The sequence below is a fragment of the Dictyostelium discoideum genome, assembly GCF_000004695.1.
Source record: "Dictyostelium discoideum AX4 chromosome 2 chromosome, whole genome shotgun sequence".
NCBI classification, from domain to species: Eukaryota; Evosea; class Eumycetozoa; order Dictyosteliales; family Dictyosteliaceae; genus Dictyostelium; species Dictyostelium discoideum.
Window position 1 is genome coordinate 6,895,443 of NC_007088.5, and position 14,742 is coordinate 6,910,184.

The 14,742-nt window shown below is 21.8% G+C and overlaps 6 protein-coding genes across 6 annotated transcripts; 5 read left to right on the top strand and 1 right to left on the bottom strand.

Moving 5' to 3' along the window:
• Positions 1 to 938: 938 nt before the first annotated feature.
• DDB_G0276557 (hypothetical protein) lies at positions 939 to 1,643 on the top strand (the record flags this gene model as incomplete). Its single annotated transcript, XM_638031.1, has 1 exon — positions 939 to 1,643. One exon carries the CDS (start codon positions 939 to 941, stop codon positions 1,641 to 1,643), a length of 705 nt encoding a protein of 234 aa, XP_643123.1.
• An 848-nt stretch (positions 1,644 to 2,491) lies between these two features.
• Positions 2,492 to 7,339, top strand: DDB_G0276559 (hypothetical protein; the record flags this gene model as incomplete). The annotated part of the gene is made up of 1 exon (XM_638032.1): positions 2,492 to 7,339. One exon carries the CDS (start codon positions 2,492 to 2,494, stop codon positions 7,337 to 7,339), a length of 4,848 nt encoding a protein of 1,615 aa, XP_643124.1.
• A 513-nt stretch (positions 7,340 to 7,852) lies between these two features.
• On the top strand, positions 7,853 to 8,453 carry nutf2 (nuclear transport factor 2; the record flags this gene model as incomplete). Its single annotated transcript, XM_638033.1, has 3 exons — positions 7,853 to 7,954; positions 8,095 to 8,265; positions 8,343 to 8,453. 3 exons carry the CDS (start codon positions 7,853 to 7,855, stop codon positions 8,451 to 8,453), a joined length of 384 nt encoding a protein of 127 aa, XP_643125.1.
• Positions 8,454 to 8,888: 435 nt separating this feature from the next.
• On the bottom strand, positions 8,889 to 11,387 carry DDB_G0276461 (NAK family protein kinase; the record flags this gene model as incomplete). The annotated part of the gene is made up of 2 exons (XM_638034.1): positions 8,889 to 10,979; positions 11,082 to 11,387. 2 exons carry the CDS (start codon positions 11,385 to 11,387, stop codon positions 8,889 to 8,891), a joined length of 2,397 nt encoding a protein of 798 aa, XP_643126.1.
• Positions 11,388 to 11,987: 600 nt separating this feature from the next.
• DDB_G0295773 (DUF1077 family protein) lies at positions 11,988 to 12,806 on the top strand (the record flags this gene model as incomplete). The annotated part of the gene is made up of 3 exons (XM_002649127.1): positions 11,988 to 12,384; positions 12,471 to 12,634; positions 12,774 to 12,806. 3 exons carry the CDS (start codon positions 11,988 to 11,990, stop codon positions 12,804 to 12,806), a joined length of 594 nt encoding a protein of 197 aa, XP_002649173.1.
• A 345-nt stretch (positions 12,807 to 13,151) lies between these two features.
• On the top strand, positions 13,152 to 14,610 carry DDB_G0276503 (phosphatidylserine decarboxylase; the record flags this gene model as incomplete). The annotated part of the gene is made up of 2 exons (XM_002649128.1): positions 13,152 to 13,499; positions 13,759 to 14,610. The coding sequence occupies 2 exons, from the start codon at positions 13,152 to 13,154 to the stop codon at positions 14,608 to 14,610; spliced, it is 1,200 nt and encodes a 399-aa protein (XP_002649174.1).
• Between the last annotated feature and the right edge of the window lie 132 nt (positions 14,611 to 14,742).

Below are 14,742 nucleotides of genomic sequence, written 5' to 3' on the forward strand. Positions count from 1 at the left end.
CAAATGGTTATAAATTATTAAAAATATTTTTTAAATAAACTCTAGCAACCAATCTTTTAAATATTTAATTAAATTATTTTCAACCAGTGTTTAAATTTTTTTTTTTATAATTTATTTCTCATCCCATAGGAATCTAATCTATTACTATTTTTACTATTTTTATTTGATCCATTTATTAAAACACATATATTATATATATATAAATTATTTTTTATTTTTTATTTTAATTTTTTAACTATAAAATGTAATCAAAAAAAAAATTAATTAAAATAAAAACCAAAAACTGTCTTAAACAAAGCTATAAAAAATGATATTTAGTAAGGTTTTTTTTTTTATAAAATTGTTTTTTTTAATAGGTTTATTAACAAACTATTTTTCTTTTAGAAAATTTAATTTCAATATCATTAAAATCAAATTCGTCTCAAAATGGAATTAATAAAAAAGAAATGTCTTCAACATCTCAGTCTCAAAATTTATCATTAAAATCAAATGGAATTTTATATTATAGACCACATTTTAATAATTATTAAGTTATAAAAAATTAATTCCATGATTTGTTTACCAACTATCTCAAGGGAGAATTAAATGAAATTTAATTTGTTCAGAAGAAAAAAAAAAAAAAAAAAAAAAAAAAAAAAATTAAAAAAAAATCCAATCGATCAATTTTACATTTTAGTTTAAGATAAATTTAATTTTATTTAAAATTTAAGAAAAAAAAAAAAAAAAAAAAAAAAAAAAAAAAAAAAAAAAATTATTAAAAAAACGTTTTTGTTTAATAAAAATAAAATTTAAAAACTGATTAACAAAAAATTTTTTTTTTTTTTAAATTTTAATTTTTTTTAATTTTTTTTAATCCGATTTTTTCAGATATTTTTTTTTTTTTATTTTTATTTTTTTTTTTTCATTTTTTTTTTTTTTTTTTTTTTTTAATTGAAAGAATGGAGACTAAATTAAATTTTGATGAAGCTATAAATAAAATTGACAAGATATTGAAACTTGGTCAACTTTTTAATGTAGTCGGAGGAGATATCTTTTTCTGTATTTGTAGTACTAGTAATTCCGATGTAAATAATATTGATAAACAAGAAAATAATGATAACGGTAATAGTGATAATAAATTTGATGAGCAAGTATGCAAACGTTTTGAAAATAATTTTAATACCAGATTTACAAATATGGTAATCAATATAAAAACTAAACCAGTTAGAGTTGAATTTATTGGTAATTGTGATTCAAAATCAACCGAATTAGAAATAATTAAATATTATCGTTCAAATCCAAATTTTATTAATTTAGTAGATTATGAAAATAATAGTTCAACCTCTTCAAATGAAAATAATAGATATATTCATATTCGTCTTTATTCATTACCAAAAGAATGGTCAATGACATATGTTTGTGAAAAATCTTTTGAACATTCCCATACCCACACTCATGAACAAGGTCATGGTCATCATCACAATCACCATCATAATCAGAATGATCATCACCATCACCACCATAATGATCTTGACCCTTCCCATCACCATCACCACCACCATGAGGATGATCATTCTCATGAACATGGACATTCCCACTCTCATACTCACACCCATACTCACCCAGGCTCAGAAGAAACCTATCAATGTATGAATTTCCATTGATAATAATTAGTGTTTAACTTTATCAAGAAATTTTTTTTTTTCCAAGGATATTGGAAAATAAAAGAATAAAAAATTAAAAAATAAAGATTGAAGGGTTATTATTATTTCGTATTTTATTTATTTGTATTTATTAATTTTTCACCTCAATTACATAAATTGAACCAAAAAAAAAAAAAAAAAAAAAAAAAAAAAAAAACCCTAAAAATAGAAAAAAAAAAAAAAATCTGTATAATAATGTTCATGATATCAAATATTTTTCATTGAAATTTAATTCTTATTAATTTGAAGATTGAAAGAAAAAAAGACTATTTCTTGGATGTCCAAAACAAAAATTCATTTTATTTTTTTTATTTTTTTATTTTAATTTTTTTAATTTTTCTTTTTTCATTTTTTTTTTTTTTTAAAACAAAACTTAAATAAAAATAATAAATAATCAAAGAATTGGATGAGTACTTCAAACCATTATCACTTCAAATTGTTATTTGTAAGAAAATAATAATAAATAATCAAAGAATTGGATGGGTACTTCAAACCATTATCACATTTAAATCTTTGTTATCTGTCCCAAAATTACCATAATAATTTCAGCCTAAAAACGGGTTGTTTATGCATGCTTAAATTGATATGGTAATTTTGGGACAGATAACAAAGATTTAAATGTAGAGCTTTTATTTTTTTCTATTTCTAAATAAGTTGGTATGAATTTTGAAAATCAAAAGAAAAAAACACGATTTCTTGGATATCCAAAACAAAAATTTTTTTTTTTTTAATTTTTTTATTTTTTCATTTTTTTTTTATTTTTTTTTTTCTTTTAAACAAAATATAAATAAAAATAATAAATAATTATAATGAATAATGAATATAATGAATTATTATTTTGGAAAGTTTTTAAAAATAATTATTTATTAAATTGTATATTAAAAAATAAATGTTGTTATAAAAGTAAAAAATTTAAAACTATTACATCAATAGATTCAATGTTAAAACATAAACAATATCAACTGTTGATATGTAAATTAAAAGCAGATGAAAATTTGTATTTTAAAGGAAAATATGGAAATGATGAGATCATTAATAGAATAGAAGATATAGAAGTATTCAAAGAGATATATTCATTATTACTCTTTAAAGGTTATCAAGATACTAGGGATCATCGTATTTTATTCGATAGTATTTGGGGTATAAAATCAGTAGATTTATTTGATTTTCATTTAAAATATCATCCAGAAGAATTACAAACCCATATTACAACATCCATATACTCAATCTTGGTATATAATCATCCAAAATTAATAATAAAGGTTTTAAATTTTTTTAAAGAGTCCATCAATCATAATAAACCAATAACTTTAACCAAAAATGAAAGAAATTATTTCATTATGGAATATTTATATTATTGTAGATATGGAAGAAATATTGAAGAATTGAAAGAAAAGATGAAAATGATATGGAATATTCCAATATCGTCAACCTCAATATTTCATAATTCAGAAAAAAGAGTTCCAAGTGCGAATGTAGGTTGTTTTCTAAAATATCAAAAATTATTACCTTTTGGATTTAATAATATTCAAACATCATTTGATTGCTCTAAAGAAAATCCAAGGAGTTATTCTTCTATTGGTGATAGGCGGGGAGATGAAAATAATCAACGTTCTGTTTATAGCATAAATCATTTAAATATGTTTTCAAGTTTTTGTTATGACTTTGATGATAGTATTTGCGAGTACATAAAAGATGTTAAAGGAAATTTTGAGTGTATCTCTTCATCTATCAAATCAGTTTTATTATATTTTAAATTGTATTATTGCAACTATGATTATAAAAGTAAATCAAAAAGTATACCAACATCGATTCAAACTCAAATTGATATAATAATTGAAAATAGTAAACATAGACGTTGTACTGTATATCAATCAATTAAACAATTATTTCAACTATTAGCCATTGAATCAAAATCAATTGTTTTATATGCATTTTATTTAAAAGAATATAATGAACCAATTGATACCATTGAACTTAGTGAAGAAATTCAATTATTGTTAATATATTACATGATAAAAACCTATAACACCAATATATTAAAGTTTCTATTGAAAAAACATTTAAAAATCAAATTAACAAAATTAGATTTGGACTATATTGGTGAATCATATCTCAAATTTTTATTTAAAAGTAAACAAATTAATAAAAACAATATTATTATGTTCTACAAAAACTACACATCACAAAAATCAATCATTATAGAAGATTTAGATGAAAAACCACTAGATGATGCAATATCAACAAAGGAACTTATTGATTTGGACAATAAACGATTACATTCAATTCTAGGTAATGAATCATCATCGAAATGGAAAGAAATTACATCAAATATAATTGATAATGATATGATTGTTACAATTAAAGATAAAGAAACAATCGATTGGTTATCAGATATAGAAACAGGTGGTGGTTGTAGTATTTTAAAAATAAGAGATGCTTTAAATTCAAAATTAAAACAAATGAAACTTGATTTTAGTACATTGGAATTATTAGAATATGCAAGAATCAAATTTAAACAAGTAATTCCAATTTTAGATTTAAATAAAGAGTTGTGTAATATCCACATTTTACGTACTCATGATGATATTGAATCATTAATCAATCGTTTAAACCAATCAAACTTTAATAACAATGAAAATTTATTTAAATATTATATGATTCAAATAATTCAATTTGGTTCAAGAAATTCAATGAAATACCTAAGATTAATTTGTGATTCTATTGACGAGTTATTAATGGACTATGAAGGTTGGGTAATTTTAGATGACACTTTAAGAAGGTTTTATATTAACTCATACCTAATAGAAGGAGAGATATGGGACAATTCAGTAGGTTATCATGAAAATAAAAAGTTCAAAGAATACAAAATACCAACTCAACAAACATGTCAAATAATCAATCTCACCAAAATTAAAGTCAATTTCAATCACTTTCCAAATGTAACTTCTTATTTATTACAAACATTTATCGAACTTTTAAATTTTGAAGGTGTTCAGTTTATTCTTGATAATTTAAATGGTAAAAATTTAAAATTAAATGAAAAAGCATTTAAAGATCGTTTTCATGATAGAATCTATACATGCAAATATTTATATAAAGATTTGATTGAAATGATTCAATTTTTAATTAATAAATTCAAAGATGGTCAATTATCATTATCAAATTTATCATTGATATTAAATTTCTTATTTTCAATGTTAATTAGAGTCAATGATTTAACAAATGATCAAATCAAAACAGCTTATCAATCAATATCAAACTATATTGAAATAGATAGTTCAGAACTCAATTCATACTATTATTTAAAAACATTATCACCCATTATTTCATCATGTATTATCATTTTTAGAGATAATGGTGGTGGTGATGTTAGACCATTACTTGAATATCATATAGATACATCAGTATATACATTCGAACATATATTTACAAATAGAAATAATAACGATCTGAACCAATTTATCGATTCAACAATCATGGATATTGTAAAAGATCGTTTTTATTCTAATTTAAACAAAATGTTAGATAACAATAATCCAAGAATTAATTTATTTTTACATTATTTCGAAATTCAATTAAAATACAAAAATGAAAATGATTTCAAAGGACCATTTTTAAATTATAAACTATTGAAATTAATAATTAAAACATTTGATTTAGAATCATTTATTAAATTAGATAGTTTATTAGAGAACCATAATGGTAATTGTGAGCAAGAGGGTTCAAATAACAGGATTTTAAGCGAATTAGAGAAATTTTATTTTAATTGGAAAAAACCATTATCATCTAATATGGTTGAATGGTTTGGTATAATTGTATACAAAGATTATTCAGATTATCAAGATATTATAAATTACTTATTTAATAAATATAAACACCAATTGGAACCATATATAATTTACTATAAATTAAAAATAAATAATAAATCAATAACTAATAATCAGTTACATTCAATTTTATGTAATAAATCATCATCGAAATGGAAAGAAATTACATCGAATCTAATTGGTAAGGCCGCTGCTACAATTAAAGATAAAGAAACAATCGATTGGTTATCAGATATAGAAACAGGTGGTTGTAGTAATTTAAAAATAAGAGATGCTTTACATTCAAGATTAAATCATATGGAACTTGATTTTAGTTCATTGGAATTATTAGAGTATGCAAGAATCAAATTTAAACAAATCATTTCAATTTTCGATTTATGTGATGAGTTTTTCGAAATTCATATTTTACATACTCATGATGAAATTGAATCATTAATCAATCGTTTAAACCAATCAAACTTTAATGAAAATGAAGATTTATTTAAAAATTATATGATTCAAATAATTGAATTTGGTTCAAGACTTTCAGCTAAACACATAAGATCAATCTTTAAATCATTGGAATATGGCGTTGACAAGTCATCATTGGGAAATGATAATTATAAAGAGTGGAAGTATTTAATAAACAAAGTTTTCAAATACGAGTATAGAAGGTTTTTTGATAACCCCTCATACATCCATGAAGAATATTTTTTGGGCCAAATACTACGTGATCATAAAAACGAAGAATACAAAGAATACAATATACCAACTCGACAAGAATCTCAAATAATCAATCTTTCTAAAATTAAAGTCAATTTCAATCACTTTGCAAATGTAACTTCTTATTTATTTCAAGGATCCATCGAACTTTTAAATTTTGAAGGTGTTCAATTTATTCTTGATAATTTAAATGGTAAAGATTTAAAATTAAATGAAAAAGCATTTAAAGATCATTTTCATGATAGAATCTATTCATGCGAATATGTTTCTAAAGATTTATATGATACCATTCAATTTTTAATTGAAAAATTCGAAGATGGTCAATTATCACTATCAAATCTATCATTGATATTAAATTACTTATTTTCCAAGTTAATTAGAGTCAATGATTTAACAATTGATCAAATCAACATATCTCATCAATTAATATCAAACTATATTGAAATAGATAGTTCAAAATACAATTCATACTATTATTTAAAAATATTATCACCAATTATTGAATCATGTATTACCGTTATCGAAGGTCCTACAAGTGATGATGAAGATGGTAATGGAAAACCAAGACCATTCTGTCATTATGATATAGATACATCAGTATATACATTCGAACACATATTTACAAATAGAAATAATAACGATCAGAACCAATTTATCGATTCAACAATCATGGATATTGTAAAAGATAATTTTACAATTGAAATATTTTCCAAAATGTTAGATAATAATAATCCAAGAATTAATTTATTTTTACATTATTTCGAAATGGAATTAAAAAAAAGAAAAACAAGTAATGATTTCGAAAATGTATTTTTAGAATTTGAACAATTGAAATTAATAATTAAAACATTTGATTTAGAATCATTTATTAAATTTGAATATTTATTACAACAATATCAATTCTACTTATCACCTGATATCGATGAATGGTCAGATATAAACAAAGAGTATGCAAATGATCAAGAGGATATAAATGATGGGTACGTCAAACCATTATCATCTAATTTGGTTGAATGGTTTGGTAAAATTTCATTCATATATTATCCAGATTATCCAGATATTCTTAATTACTTATTTGATAAATATAAAAACCAATTCGAACCATATACTAATTATATAAATTAAAACTTTCAATTCAAAAATTCAATTACTGCTATTAGTTAAAATCTTTTCACATAAAATCAATATTGTTCTAAATTAACTTTCTAAAAAAATAAAATTATAAAAATAAAACAATATATTTACACAAAAAAAAAAACCAAAAAAAAAAAAAAAAAATTATTACTCTTTGTTCCAATTACTTGTGGTAGTTGTTGTTTGATTTAATTTTTTTTTTTTTTTTTTTTTTTTTTTTTTATTGTTTTTTGGAACCAATAGACAGAGATAAAAGATCTCCTCAAAAAAATGGGTCTTTTTTTTTTTTTTTTTTTTTTTTTTTTTTTTTCATTTCCTTATTTTTTACATTTATTTGAGAAATACAATTTTTTTTTGCTGGATGTTCATCACAAGGTGGCGAAAAAAAAAAAAAATAAAATAAAATAAACAAAAAAAAAAAAAAATTCGAAAAATACAAAAAAATTTTTTTTTTTTTTTTTTTTTTATTTTCATCATCATTTTTTAAAACTCAACATACAAAACATGCAATCAGTAGACCCACAAGTTGTCGGCGTAGGAAAACAATTCGTTGAGCATTATTATGGTATTTTTGACTCAAATCGTGCAGGTTTAACCCAAATCTATGTAGGTTTTTTTTTTTTTTTTTTTTTTAATTCCTATTTTTCTATTTTTATTTTTTCCCAAAATATTTACTAATTCTTTTATTTTATAAAACCCACCCAAACTAAAAATAAATAAAAATAATAAAAAATAAAAAAATAAAGCAACAACAAACAACTTTAACATGGGAAGGTAAATTTTTATCAGGTGCTGACGCAATTGTTAAGCATATTGTTGAATTACCATTCCAACAAACCAATAGAAAAATCAATAGTATTGATTGTCAACAAACTTATCAACCAGGTATTATGATCACCGTCACTGGTACTCTTATTGTAGGTTTTATTTATTTTCACAATATTTGTTATTAAAAGTAATAAATTATTAATACTATTATTATTATAAAATATAGATTGATGGTGAAGCTAAAAATCAATTAAAATTCGTTCAAGTCTTCAATCTTGCTTCAAATAATGGTTCATTCTTATTAATTAATGACTTTTTCCGTTTGGTTTTAGATTAATCTAAATAGGAATTTGTAAAAATATAATAAAAAAAAAAAAAAAAAAATATATATATAAAAAAAAAAAAACAAAACCAACTTATAAATTAGATAATAAAAAAAAAAAAAAAAAAAGAAATTATATGAATTTAAAAATTTTTTTTTTTTTTTTTTAACGGAATTATTGCTTTTTTATTCTTTAAAGGAATTTAATCAAAGTTTTTATATATAGAATTATAATTGTGGATCAGTTTTTCTTGTTTTTTTTTTTTTTTTTTCCCACAAAATTAAACAACAAATTTAATATAATCATTAATATAAATAAAATAAAAACATGGAAAAAAAATGTAATAAAACATTGGAACCATATGAATTTTTGTATTTTTTATTCTTTTACATTTTTTTTATTTTTTATTTTGTATCATTTTCTTAATTTATGTTTTTTTATTCATTGTTTCAAAGGATACCAAAGTCGAATACTTTTGAATTATTATTATTATTATTACTATTATTATTATTGTTATAATTATTATTATTATAATTATTTGTCATTGAAGTTGTTTGATTTAAATTAACATTGTAATTTGGTTTTGAGAAATGTGTTGTGTTTAAGCTTGATGATGAAGATGGTTGAACAAATGAACCAAAATCATTATTATTACTGGTATTTGGTGAGCTGAAATCAAAGCTATAATCTCTTGATGAATTGGTATTATTGGCGAATCTATTATTATTATTATTGTTGTTATTGTTGTTGTTGTTTAAAGGCTTTAAATTTCCAGTGGAGTTTTTATTTGATTGTGAAGGTGTTAATGTTACATTCCAAGAATTATCACTATTATTACTAACACCACCTGAAGAAGAGATTGATGCTGATGAAGATGTAGATATATTTAAGTTATTAAAAGATGATGTTAAATTATTATAACTGCCGCTATTTGTACTACTATTAAATTGTTGTTGTTGTTGTTGTGGTGTTGAATTAAAACTTGATTGTCTTGATTGTGGCAAACTACCACTACTATTATTCATTAGACGAGTTCCACTATTATTGATACTACTACCAACACTAACACTACTATTATTAGTGTTATTATTATTACTACTATTATTGAATGAAGAGGATGAATGTGTTGATGAATTTAATGATACATTGGTGTTGGTAGTGTTTACTTCAAAATTTGTGGAACCATTAGTTGTTGGTGAAACAAAACCTTCAAATTCAAAATCATTATCAAAAAAGTTACCATTTCCACTATTTGATTTATTTTGATTATTCTTACCACTACTATTTGTATTATTTATTATTACATTTGAGTTTGAATTTGATGGCGATGGATGTTGAAGTGGTGTATTACCCCAAGATTCGAATTCATCAAATTTATTATTATTATTATTATAATTATTATTATTACTATTATTATTATTAGTATTATTATTATTATTATTATTATTATTATTATTATTATTATTATTATTATTATTATTATTATTATTATTATTATTAAAATTATTACTATTGTTGTTGATATTATTTCTAGAAACTGAAGGTGAATTATTTGAGTTTGATGTTGAAGAAGTAGTATCATCACCTAAAATATCAAAGATATTTTTCTTTGCATTTGGTGGTGTTGAGTTTGGTGTATTTCCATAATTTTTACTATTATTATTATTATTGTTGTAATTGTTGTTATTGGTATTTGGAGAATTAAAATTTGGAGTTGAATTTGAAGATGAACTAGTTCTAATTGGTCTATTAATACTGTTACTACTATTATTAACACTATTATTATTACTATTATTATTACTATTATTATTACTATTATTATTACTATTATTATTATTTGAAGAAAAAGTTTGTAAACCTCTTCTTGAAGAACCTCTAATCTCATTTAAATAATTTAAAAGATCATTAATTGATGGACGTTGAGTTGGATCAGCAACCAAGATGAATTGAATTAATTTGTGGAAATTATTTGAATACTTTGAATTGTCAGGAATTTTATAGTTATTGTTAATGATTTGAAGTGAACCACCATCGAAAGGGTCTACATAGAAAGCCATTTTGAAGAGTAAACAACCTAATGCCCAAACGTCAACTTTCTCATCGATGATTTGGCCACGATACAAATCCACCATTTCAGGTGCCCTATAGAATAGTGTGGTAAACATATTGATATCGTCCTCTGCTTTACCTCTCTCAGTGGCGGTGTTGAATGTTTTGATAGTGCTACTACCGAAATCACACAACTTGTATCGATTCGAATGCTCACAATATAAAACATTTTCAATCTTTAAATCTCTATGAGCTATGGGTGGTTGTTGTTGGTGCATTGCCAAAACACCATTACAAACATCGGAAAATATAGCTAAAATCTCTCTCTCCTCCAATCTTGTAAACTCTCCTCTTGCATTCATTATATCCAATACACTACCACCACTACAATATTCCATTAACATTAAAACTTCAGTTTCTCTTGTATTTCTATTTTCATTAATTTTAAAACCTTCTAATTTTACAATATTTGGATTATTTCTTAATTTTTGCTATTTTAAAATTAAATAAGAAATGTTAGGTTTTATTTTATTTTATTTTATTTTATTTTTCTATTTTTTATTTTTTATTTTTATATATATATATATATTTACCATAACATCAATTTCATTTTTCATTGCTTCTAATCTTTCTCTTTCTTGAATGAACATTCTTTTTAAAGCATACATATTATTATAGTCATCACGTACTAAATAAACGAAACCAAAGCCACCTTCTGCTACTAATTTAACTTCTGTTACTCTTCTACCATTGATATCATAGACTTGTCCAACACGTCCACCTGTAATGTTACCCCAAACATTACCAACATTATCTGTTATTGATTTACTTGAAATATTATTAATTGTATTTCCTGCAACTTCTAAAAAGTTGTTACTAAATTCTAAAAATCTATTCATTTTTTTTTTTTTTTTATATTTTTTTTTTTTAATTGCTTCTCTTTATTAAAAATAGAAAATTATTTAAAAATTAAAAATAAAAATAAAAAAAATATATATTTAGAAAAAAAAAAAAACACACACAAACAAACAACACAAAAACAAGTACTATGTTTTTTGTTTTTGTTTTTTTTTTTTTTTTTTTTTCAAAAAAGTTTTTTCCTTTTTTTTTTTATTTTTTTAATTTTTTTTTTTTTTTTTTATTTTTCACCAACTGATATCATATGCATCTGTGGCAGGAAAAAAAAAAAAAAAAAAAAAAAAAAATGGAAAATATCTAATCAACGACTTTGAAAATTAAGACACTTTTTATTTTATTTTTATTTTTTTTTTTTATAAAATTTATTTATTTAAATAAATAAACAATATTTTGAATTTATAATTTCATTCCTCGATCACTTTTATTTTTATTTTTATTATTAATTTTTTTATTTTTTATTTTTTATTTTTTATTTTTATTTTTTTCACTTTTTTTTTTTTTTTTTTTTTTTTTTTTAAAAAAATTTCATTTTGGCAAATTAAAAAATTGTGAAGAAACAAGAATAAAAAAAGTAAAAAGATATGACAAATTTCAAAAATAGTGGAGAATCGAATACATATAGCAGAAAATGGACATTAGATATATCTGAATCCTCTTCATCATCATCTTCATCATCACAACAACATTTAAAAGATAAAAATAATTTACCATTACCATTAACAAGTGGGGGATCAGAATCACCAATATCCACATCATCACAACCACAAGTTTCATCACAGCCACAACAATTATCAACAAAACAACAAATGGAATTAAAAGCTAAAAAAGGTTGGGAATTAGCAAAATCACCAGCTAAAAATATATTTATGACAGGTTTCTTTTTATGGATGATTGGTAATGGTATTAATATTTTCACAATGCCTGTTATTATATATGCTGTAATTAATCCTGTTAAAGCAATTTTTCAAACAAATACAAGTAACTATATTTTTTTCATTTTCATTTTCATTTTTAATATATATATTTAATACTAATTTACCAAAAAAAAAAAAAAAAAAAAAAAGTGTTTTCAAGATTTAATGATTGTAAAGGTGATATAATTCAAATGAAATTAACATTTGTAGTAATTCAATTAGCTTTATTAAGTGTAACACTTTATAAATGTAGTAGTATGGGTCTATTACCCATTACACCTTCAGATTGGATTTCATCTTTACCAATTAAAAAGGTAATATTTTCATTTATTATTCACAACAATATAAATATTTAAATAACACTATTTACTAATAATATCAACAATAATAATAATAATCATTTTTTATTTTTTATTTTTTATTTTTTATTTTTTTTTTTAATTATAATTATAGGCAATTGAATATTCAAGTGGATCAAGTTTATAAATATTTAAAATAATAATAATTCTTTATTTTTTATTTTTTATTTTTTTTTTTTATTATTTTTATTTTTTTTTTTTCTTACACATTTAAAAAACAAACAAAATAATTATAATTATAAATAAAAAAAAAAAAAAAAACAGAAAAAAAAAAAAAACACTTTGTATAAAAATCTTTGTCGTTCGTTTATTAATTTTTTTTTTTTTATTTTTTTTTTTTTATTTTTTATTTTTTTCATTTTTTAATTGTTTTCACCCGATTTGAGTTTTTTTGAAAAAAAAAAAAAATTCATTCTTGTTTTATTTTTTTTTTTAATTAAAAGAAAAAAAAGAAAAAGAAAAAAAAAAAAAAATGCTTTCTTTCAAAACAACAGCAACTAAATTTAATATATACTCAAAATTTTTAAAAACACCAAACAATTTATATAAATCACAATTTATAATTGGAAATAATTTTAAAAGAACTTTTTCAACTGAACCACAAAAACCAATTGACAATGATTTAAATAATCAAAAAAATAATAATCAACATAATTATAATAATAATAATAATAATAATAACAACAGTAATAAAGATAATAGTAATAGTAATAATAATAATAATAATAATAAAAAAAATAAGTTAGTACCAGCTTTAATATTTACAGGAGTAACTGTAGCTGCTATATATGTCACTCTTGATGCACTTGGATATAACAAGGTAAGTTTATTTTTTTTTTACTTTCTTTTTTCTTTTTTTCTTTTCTTTTTCTTTTCCTTTTCTTTTCTAATTAATTTTACACACTTTATATTCTTTTCTTTTTCTATCTTTTTTTAAAAAAAAAAAAAAAAAAAAAAATAGTGAAATATATTATTATAATAATAATAAAAATAAAAATGAAATTATAATTTGTAAAATAATAACAAGTTTTTTAATAATTTTAATAATAATTTATTTTATAAATCGATATTTTATAAAGGTTGATTTATTTAAGAGAATACCATTTCGTGTTACATCAAATTTATGGGGTAAACTAGCATCAATTGAAATACCAAAATCAATGAGATCACCAATTTATAAGAGTTATGCAAAACTTTTTGGTGTTATAATCGATGAAGCAGAGAAACCAATCGAAGAATACCCAACAATGGGTGATTTCTTTGCAAGAAGATTAAAACCAACAGCAAGACCAATTGATGAGAAAGCCGATATGGTGTCACCAGTGGATGGCACTGTAATTTATCATGGTAAGGTTGATATCAATAATACACTGGAACAAGTTAAAGGTTTAACCTACACATTGGATCAATTCTTAGGTCCTGATGAAATTGCAAAATTAAAAGGAAAGAATCTCTATCACATTGGTTTATATTTATCACCTGGCGATTACCATGGTATTCATTCACCAATCGATTGGAAAATTGAAAATCGTTATCATTTCCCTGGTTACCTATTCCCTGTCGCTAAAGTTGCCGTAGATAATATTCCTGGATTATTCGCAATGAATGAACGTGTTGTACTCACTGGTAATTGGAAGTATGGCTTCTATTCATTAACACCAGTTGGCGCTTCAAATGTTGGTACCATCGTTATGGATTTCGATAAAGAACTCTCAACAAATGATCAATCTCATAAATATCATAAAAATGAATTCTTTAAAAAACAATACCCTTCATCAATCAACTCTTCAAAAGGTAGTGAATTAGCTTTCTTTAGAATGGGTTCAACTGTTATCATGATTTTTGAAGTACCACAAAATAAAAAATTCGATTTCAATATTAATCCTGGTCAACATGTTAAATTAGGTCAATCAATGGGTAAATTGAATTAAATTTATAAAAAAATAAATAAATAAATAAATTAATAAATACAATTCTTTAATATAAACTATATTTGTTTATTTGTAAAAATTTTTTATTTTTTTTTATAAAATTAATATTTTTATTTGATTTTATTTTTTTAA